Below are 9,679 nucleotides of genomic sequence, written 5' to 3'. Positions count from 1 at the left end.
TAAAAAACGGGGGGGGGGGCGGAGAAAAGCAGATCTTTTCTTCATTATTACCCCGAAGCATTTGCAGATCCCTTATTTGTGTATGTCACTGGTCACAGCTCGGGCTGGCTCTTTAAAGGGAGATAAGTTCCAGACTAATTCTCTGGTTTATGGGTGATGGGTTTGTGCATAGGTTAATGGTTGAGTAGGTGACATTGTCAGGTGTGGCTAAGTGCACTTCTGGTGACAGGGAGAAGCAGGCTCCCTGAAGGAGCTGAGAGGACTTGAGGAAATATGTTTTGGGAGACAGTACACTTGTGTGTGTGTGTGTGTGTTTGGGGTGGCAGAATCTAGTGGCAAGAGGAGCTCCAACTGAGGCTTGCTTATAGGGTGGGGTGAAATCTGCCTCCTTCTCTTGCCTTTTCTGAGTAGGTTGTGATGGGCTGCTCAACTCTGTAGGGGAACCCTTGACTGACTTTGTGAAGGTCTCGGGTAAGGCCATCGCCACCCTGCTTTGTTTGGCTGCAGGGTGTTTAAGAAGCTCTCTCAGAAGAGCTGCTGTTTTGATTTGGATTCCAGTTGCATTAGCTGCTGTGGTGAAGCCAGTGAACTCAATAAACATCTTCAGTGCTGTAGCACTCGGGGAGGTGGGAGCTGTGAGTACAACCAGTTTCAGCGCATGTGAGGATGAATTCTGGGGAATGTGAAACGCGGGCCAAATCCCTGCACTGGTGCTGCCATTGTAACTAGTCCAGGGTGCAGAGACAGGCAGCGAACTGTGGAGACCTCCATCAGTCCTGGAGCTGTACGGCAGAGCACTTTAGAGAGCAGAGCATGGATATTAATGAGCAGTGAAAAGAAAAGTGCAGCTATTGTCATTCTCGCAGGTGAACAGCTGAAACCCTGAAGCATGAAACCCAGTTGCTTTTCTAACTACAGTTTCCAAAAAGGGAGCTCATTTGGTAGTTTTGGTTTTGAGGCATAAACTGAGAGCTTATAAAGCTCCCTCCTTCCAAATCCTCTGCTAATGACCATGCAAGTATGTGTTTTTATCAGCAAACTTAAGCAGGCATGACTGAAAGACACTTTGGAGGGATGGGGAGGGGGAAAGATCTGGTATTCCTTCACTACACATTAAAGGGATAATGAAGCCCCTCAGGGAGCAGATGCGTGTGTGGTGACAAAGTACCTTTTAACGGTTATTTCTCTGAGGAGAATTGCACTTTAAAGTCTGACAATGTGGTGCTAGGCAGGTTGTGTTCATGGTACTCCTACAATGCAATGCTGCCTTTAAGAAAGGGTGGTTGCTGTCTGCTTTCCACTGAGCAGTGGGAAGAAGGCAAAAAGAAAATGGTGAAAATCTCTTAGGATTTGGGGCTATTTGGTCTTCAGGTTTCAGTTTTAGGCTTTTCTCTCTCACATTCTTAGGACAGGTCAAACTGTTTCAGATCTCCCCTGCACACCTTTTCTCAGATTTCTGCAAATCAAATTCTAGTTCAGAGAATATCCCTTGTTAAACCCAAAGTTTGCTGCCCACCTCAGTGTTTCCTACCAGGCACAGAAGTTATGAAACAAAATGCTGTCAACTGCAGAGCCATCAGTGAGAGTGAGTGAGAGCACTTTTCACAGGCATATCAGTCCAATCTGTCTGTCCCTAAGGTATCTGGAAAATCTCCAAGTAATGGGATCCCTCTGAAATGATCCTGAACTTTTCAAAACCTCCTCTTCCCAAATTTCAGTAGTCACAAATGATTTTGAGATGAAATATACTTTTCTTCTGTGCATCAGAAACACAGCAAAGCTGCAAGGTGAGATGAGTCAGGGAGTAATTTTGAGCTCTGTTCCCACTTCATCATGTGTCCGCTCCCAGAATCCTTCCTCTTTACCTGCTGCCTCTTTCAGATCAGCTTTCTGCTACCGTCTGCCTTTGGGATTTTTTTTTATTTTTCCCTTTCCTTTCCTTTCCAATAATCCCATCTACATTTCAGATGCTGGTTGCAGCTTGTTTGTAAAATAAATTGGAAGAAAGCTGCCTGATAGCAGCCTCCCAAATGCCACGATTTCCAAGTCTCCAGACCCAGTTGGCATGGAGTTGATAGTCTATCACAAAAAACACTAACACATATGCTTTCCAGTCTATTAAGAGAGTTAATGGAGCTGGTGAGAGGTGGGTGTGAGGAGAGAGTTAAGTTGGCTTTTGAAGTGAGAAGTTTCCTCAGTGCTTCCAGAGAAGTAAGGAGATAAGTTTTGCTTGTAAGATACCTTGATGGGCTACCAGCTGCAAGAATGGCAGGGTCAAAGCAGTGACTGCTGGGCACACCACGGCAGTAATTAACTCTATCCATATGAGGAAAGTGAGCTGCCAGTTGCACCCCTCTTATGGCACCCTGTGTAGGGGCAAACAGAAGAGTCACAATTTTAATATTGCTATTTACAATCTTCTGTGGCAAAGATTTCAAAGCCAGTGCATTTCTGTGCTCTCTTTCTAACTTTTGCAGACTTCAATAAAGCATTCTAGAAAATGAGAGTGAGTGAGTTATAGTTGATACTGTAAAACTCTTCACCGAGATGGATTTGACATTGTCTGGGCTCCAGTCCATTTCCCAATGGCACGTCTATTCTTCCTTGATGACAAGTGTGTCATTCCTCTTTTCTAGAGCACTAACTACTAACTTTTTTATTATCACTTTTTTGCTACACTGGGGCAGTGAGTTGAGGGCTCATAGAGGTCAGACCTGTTTTAGGAAAAAAGCTTGCTCTTCAGCTATGAGAGCAGCACCAGCGGATAACTGTGGTGAGGTTGTAATTGAGTCCTGATTACACTTGGCCATTGCTGATAGGTGAAGAACATGAAGCAATTTGTATGCATAATTCCAGTTTATCCCAGTGCTTATTGCTCAACTACAGAATGAGCAAAATGTGGACAGTTTTTCTGGGTTTGGGTTTTTTTTTTTTTTTTAGTAATAGTTACCTCAGTTGTGAAATACAGCTTATTTCCCAAATGGAAATGGCATAGGGTGACCCACCATATTTTTAATTACATGTTGTAATATATAAACCATTCTTGAATTATGAATCCTCTTAGTGTTTATGTCTCTGCTGTTCTCCAGGGAGGTATTCTAGCATGATTCTCTGATTCTTGTGAGCACACAGTTGAACATGCTACAACCTTTTGTAAAACACTTCCTAGACTTGCATCATCTATCTATATCGGCAAATGGAAGATCTCTTTATTCTGAGTTTCATGTGAATATGCTGTGAGGACAAATGATCTTCTGGGAAACATTCATGTGCACACTAGAGCTCAAGTTTTTGAAGATATATGCAGTTTGCTACTTCCTTCCATGGGCACATAAACAATCAATTGCATTGCAGTAGATGTGAACAGCTGGTAAAATCTATCTGTTGGATTTCAGGATCCCCTAGACCTCGCTACATCAGAAACTCATCTTTCTCAATCTGTCAAATCCTGTGACCAGATTTCTGGCTGGTTGATGATTTCTCTCCTAATTACTTTCCGAGTCATTTGTACCCTATAGTTTCCATTCTCATGGGGTTCTCATTAGGATTGATCATAAGTGACGTGCAGCCTATACCCTGGTTTCCATGCTAGGAGCCTGACAAGGTCTGACTTGCACTGTGGTCATACCTTGATCCTTTTTCTCCCTAAAGTGTTGACCAATTTCAGAAGACAACAAAGATTCGTTCCCCAACAACTCCTGTATGAGAAAGTACCTTTTTGTACCCTCTCCCTTTGCCCTGCCATCAGTGCAAGGTAGAACTGAAGCTCCCATCCATCACTGACTGGACACTGGGCCTGCCTGACATTTCAGCCCTTTTTGGGGGGCTTCTTCCACTGAACAGTGGACCCAAATTTACTGTGTTTTGCCTCCAGTTATTCCTTTTGTGCAACCTGAGGTTTTCTGATGCTGTAGCAAGACAAGTCCCCTGTGAAGCCACACATACACTGAGGACGAGGTCCCAGACGAGGTCGCACTAGTGGAAGGTCCCACCAAGGAGAACCACTCAGGTTCCAAGTCCATCAGGACGCCAAAGGGCGGACTTGGGCAAATTCAGTCTCAGATGTGTGAGAAATGTGCAGTTCTCCTCCTTTGCCTCTGGGAGCCCCCTCTTGTGATAGATTGATACAGGCATGCGGAGGCAATCAGTAAACTGCCTACCCTTACTTTGTGAATATGGACTGCTCAGGGCATTCATTCCAGTAGTTGTCAGCAGGATGATGGAGCAGTACTGAGAAACGAAGAGTATCCCTCTGGTTGGGATATATATAGATAGGAACTGCCTAAGCTGTTGAGCTGGTAAGGTAGCTACCAGTGGGTTGAATTCATTGTGGAGAGACACTGTGTGGTAGATAGTGTCCTTACCAGCCAAGAGACAAGACTGCCCTGGAGACAGGGATTCTGGCACATTGAGAGGTCTGACCAAGGGCCAAGATTTTTTTTTCTGCTTTGAGACCACTCCAGAAAGAATTTGCATGCATTTTTTTTTCTTATTTCCTTCCACACATCTCTTTGCTGCAACCTCTGAATAAGGTCCAATTGGTTTACAAATTTCTTTGTGCTGTCTGGCTGTTCACTGTCATTCCCAATGGGGAAACTGGTCATACAGAAGGTATTCAGCAAAGTATGGGGAGGAGGAATGAAATCTGGTAGGAATGCCTGGGGAAGCTGCCACTAATGCCTGAGATGTAGAGAGAGGGTCAGCACACCTTGAGGCTCCCAAGTGCGTGTGAAATCCAGGTGTAGTTTTCTGGTTGGTTTCTTCCCACCAGAAAGTGAGGGAATCCTTCACCCTTCCAGCTCTGCTCTTTTAACGCTGGATTTTTGTTGCTTGGCACTTCCTAATTCTGTAGATAGTTATTTGTTCACTGAATTTTCTCACACAAGCTGGGAAGCAGAGTCCTTCTGTGAGCTTTAATGTATCTGTGTGTTTTAATAACAAATTACTGTTGATTTTATACAAATATCCCTATTTTAGAACTTCAGAGTCTTTGGTGTTTCCCCCCACCCTCCAGACTCTGTATTTTTTGCTGCTGCTGTTGTTGACACTCCTGTGCAATTCAGCCTTGGAGAAACAAATATTTGTTTACCTGTTCTCCTGCTGTGCCTGCTCAGTGCATTTGCTTAACGATGACTTCTGTTCAGCTTTGCAAGGGTTTTAGGGCAATAGATTCTCCCAGAAAAACAAGAGACTCATTTGTGGACAACCTTACCTGTGTTCTTTCCCCCTTCTTGCCTCCCCCCCTCTTTTCCCCAGATCAGAGTTTGATTAAATAAATGTGCATGCAAAAGGCTCTTTCTTTTGCCATGATAATACATGGCTTTTCATAGCCTTTGTTTCAGCATTATCAGTTGCAAAGATCAGTTCTGGTGAGGAGTCAAAGTTTTGCCTGTTTATTTCTCCACTCCATTTATCTTGACTTGAAACAGTGAGTAGAAGGTTGGACTCAGGCAAGTACCTGCTGTCCTTTCTTGTCATTAGTTGAATTTTCTTGAATCTATAATTTTCTTCTTTTCGTCTAAAACATCAACTTGCAGGCTGGCTTATAACATTTACTCTAGAGCGAAGCCCAAGCTGCTGTTTCAAAACCTGCATGTGTTCATATTTGAAAGGTTTATGTTATGTTTTCTCTACTTCAACTTTTTTGAGTCAAGTTAGAGATTTTACTTTTTACTCAAGACATCAAATTGGTCTATGCCATCAGATTTTTTCAAAATGAGGACAAAGTTAGCCTCCAAAATCTACATTTATGCACTTAAATTAAGGTTCAGCTTTTTTTATTCCTGGAAGTGCAACACTACTTGGCAAAGAAATGAACAGGTGATTTTATTAATGCCATTGCCATTTCAAGTAATTTTGCACAGCTGAAACTGGAACTCTTCTATTAAAAAAAAAAAAAAGGAAAAAAACACCCCAAACCCCCCAAAAAACCCAAACCCCACAAAAGAGAATTATAGAAATTCAAACTCTGGAAAGATCTTAATTTTGTTTTCTTTTTCTGGCCATTTATAAAACCTTCTTTGAATTATTTAAACTACTTATGCCTCACTTCTGAAATATGGCAAGTATAATTTTGCCAATAACTAGATCCAACTTCTGAGCTATTTTCTGCCAGAAAGCAAAAATCACTTCAGTGAAGTAATACATCAGACTCTCTCTTCATCTATTTCCAGCTGATGAGGTTTCAGCTTATAGCAGAGATTGTTTTTTATTAGGCCCTGAGTACGTGACCTGGCACTTGTGCAGCTGAGTTTCATCTGCTACTATCACTCTGGTCCTCGAAGTCATCCCACTGCTTTTTTTTGGTATGATATTCAGAGCCTTCTTCATAATGATGATTCATACCACAGTGTGTCATCAGCAAATTTTGTTGGCATGGTCCTCCTTTACCGTGCCAAGAACTGTGATGAAAATATTATGTAAGATTTATCTCAAGAATCATCTATGAGGAATTCAACTCATAACCTTCCTCTAGCCTGACTGAAATAATGGGAAATAGAGCTGAAAAGGACCTCGAGTCCAAATTGTATCCCAAAGGTGTGAACTATACTGAGCAGATACTTGTCCAATTTGTTCTTAAACATAGTTGATGAGATTCCATAATCTTCATAGATACTCCATATCAGTAACTTAGTCGCCTAACCACTGGAGTACTTCTGTCCCTAATGTCTGCCCTGAATCACTTCTCCGACATTTTCCTTGTTTTCACTGTGCCAAATACAGCCACAGAGTTAGCTCATTCCCCTTGTGAGTGATGCTTCTGCTCACAAACCACAATACCATGTTCTGACACGTTTGTTGTCTTCTTCCTTTGAGCTGGCTCCATACACCCATATTCACCAGCTGATGCTTTCGTGCATTAAAAGTTCCACCACAAGCATTCATTTGAACACGAAGCACTATCCATTGAAATCAGTTTACTTGACTTATGAAGCAATCCCCAAAGCATGATCATCTTCCTTTATGTTTCTGAATTTTAACTGAAGACAAAGCTTCCTTCAGTTTCAGGGTCTCAGTAGTCTTTTGAAGGCTTCTTTTGCAGGAAGTCAGAGAACATTCCCTTTTGTAGACCTCCTTAAGTATTTTATTCCAGATATCAAATTAACAATTAATTTCCCCATCAGTCCTTATGAGAGCTTTACCTCCCTGTCCCATGGGTATTCAGAATATCCTCAAGGTTTCTGCCATGTAATTTGGAGGAAATTATATGATATGTACATAGCAGAATACATTCTGTGTACAATTTACCACACAGCTAAATATTATGTTACCACAAAGACAACAAGTTGCATTTGGAAACTCCTATATATAATGCTAATAAGAAACCCGATTCCATCTTATTCTAATTAACCTGCAAAACCTTTCTTTTTCTATGAGAGAGACTTCAAAACATTCAGAATGTCAATAAACCCACAGGTATTTCCATTCTTTATATCTTCTGGTATACACTATTCATCAAGAATTGTTGCTCATTTCAGTATTAGTCTGATTTTCTTAGTCTAGAGAAGTTTAACATTTTGAACCACTGCATCTAATTTTTTTTCAATAAGAAAGAAGTCTTATTTTCCCTGTTTTTGATAAGAGATGGAGTTGATAAATACTAACGTTCTGTTAGCAAGAAAAGATACTGGTCTTAAGGTTCAATAGGAGGACCCTGGATAGCTCAAAGAATTCATCATGGGCACAATGACTGAACAGTAAGCTATCTTAAGGGTCCTTTATGTTTCACTGGCAACGTAGAAGCCTTAAAGCAGGAGATATTAAGGCCTTTTATGCAACAGATCCAAGTTGGATCTGCTAAGCGCTTTTTTTTCTTGTGCTGAGACCAGATTGACTCAGTCTAATGGTTATGAGGTTTGTGAATAGAGTCTGATAACCAAAATGAAATCAGAGCCTGTTTTTCTGTCTAGCTGGTAGGAACAAGCTCTGAGACTTCAATCAACCTGAAGATGAGCTCCCCTTTAGTCTCCAGATGTCATGCCTTCAAAGGAGAGCTAAAAATCATTTATGGAAATACTTGGATCCCTCCCCTCCACCCATCAAATGAATAGTCATAAAGCTGTAGGGTTCTTAAAGCCAGATCTTCAGCAATAGCACAAAATACTGCCTTTTATACTGTGCTGCTAATGCTGTAAAATAGTGCAGTATATTCTTCCACCCAGAGAGCAGCACCCAGTTAACATTTAAGTTAGTGAAGTGGAAATTTGTGTGACCTAATATAAGAACCAGTCAAATGTCTTAAGTGAGAAAGTTTCACTAAAACGTAAATGCCACTGTATTTCTACTTTGCTTAAAAGAGTCCAGGGTAAGGGGTGGGGGAGAATGGTTGTGATACAGGGGAATGCAGTAGAGAGAAGGAACCCAATATCCAAATAATAGTCCAGCTTAACTTTTGAGAACGGAGGGTCTGGAATGTTCACTTTCAACTCACGCATATTGACAGGCTTTCTTTGTGTTATCCAAAAGGGGAGGAGAAAAGCTGATGTTACTAGTGAACGGAGATGAATTTTGTGAAAGTCTGCAAGGTATTATTTATAGTCTGTGTGCCAGAACTGTGTTTCCATTAATGGTCTCTCCAGGCCATGCTCAAAAAGTAGCACAGTCTCATATAGTGTAAAGGAGATTTGGTGATGTGAACTTAACTGTTTTCTGTTTTAACAGAGTCCTTCCCAACCCTTCCCTTGTTCCACTCATGAACTCTCTTCATGTCTTTTTTGTTCTTCCTCCTGCAGTCCAGTACATCGTTCAACAGAGATGCTGTGAAAGCAGGGACAGGCCGGCGTTTTCTTGGTGGGCTGTTAAATGATACATCCTACTGCTACACTCTGGAAGTCTCATTCTACAGCTACATATTGGGTGGACCTACGTCTGCTGTCCCCTACACAGAAGAAGCATGTATCCTTTTGAAATCCTTCCTCCTCTTGCAGCACACGTGAACTGGGCACTTAAGGTAAATACTTCTATCTCAATAAGAGTTTGCTGAGATAGGAACACACAAGTGGAAATGTGAGTCTGCTCCTGATGCTTTAATTTCCCTCATATTGATTCTCCATACTGTGGAAATTCAAGAAGAGAAAGGCATATTAGATCAAATAAGCCATTTCCCTCTTGTAGGATATTGTCTCACACACATATTATAGAAACTACTTCTGGAGAGCCTCTGATCCATTCCTTTCCACAGTCTTCCATTTCTTTCTTTGTTTCTCTCCTTATTTTCTCATTATCCCTGTGTTTGTATTATTGTTTTAATAGCAAGTTGAAAGTGCATCTTTGGTACTGAGTTACAGTATCTTCTCTGCCTTTGAACTGCAGCCAAAAGGCTCTAAAGGATCCATTACCTTCCGCAGCTGCCTCAGGGCCAGGTCTTTAATGCTAGTTGACAAAAAAAATGGAAAGTGAGTTCTGCAAGCAAAACTGACAAAGTTGTCCACATTTTTGAGTGCTCAAATAGAAGCAATGTCTCATTCCTCAAAAAACACGCATCCATCTGGCTATCTCAATGTATCAACAATTTGTAGAATTGTTCTGACTGGTCTTATGATCCATTTTTGTTTTTCTTTTTGTCACCATGCTCAATCAAATAACCAGTGCCCATACTTCAAGCTTGGGTGTGTTGTTTCATTTTGTCATTCTATCTTGGTAGCTTTTGAAATTTCCACAGGTTTAGAAACACTGCAGA

At 41.4% G+C, this 9,679-nt stretch overlaps 1 protein-coding gene across 1 annotated transcript in view; it reads left to right on the top strand.

Annotated features, from left to right (window-relative positions):
- AGBL4 (ATP/GTP binding protein-like 4) overlaps nt 1-8,895 on the top strand; it is a gene marked incomplete at its 3' end in the record, with an annotated part of 877,516 nt that extends 868,621 nt beyond the window's left edge. Inside the window, exon 10 of the mRNA XM_009318724.1 lies at nt 8,733-8,895. Within this exon, the coding sequence (XP_009316999.1) occupies nt 8,733-8,895 (163 nt within the window). The remainder of the gene's footprint in view (nt 1-8,732) is intronic.
- Nucleotides 8,896-9,679: the final 784 nt, after the last annotated feature.

The sequence above is a fragment of the Pygoscelis adeliae genome, unplaced genomic scaffold (genome assembly GCF_000699105.1).
Source record: "Pygoscelis adeliae isolate BGI_AS28 unplaced genomic scaffold, ASM69910v1 Scaffold82, whole genome shotgun sequence".
NCBI lineage: Eukaryota > Metazoa > Chordata > Aves > Sphenisciformes > Spheniscidae > Pygoscelis > Pygoscelis adeliae.
The sequence above is the reverse complement of the archived record's forward strand: the minus strand, read 5'-3'. Positions and strand labels throughout refer to the sequence as shown.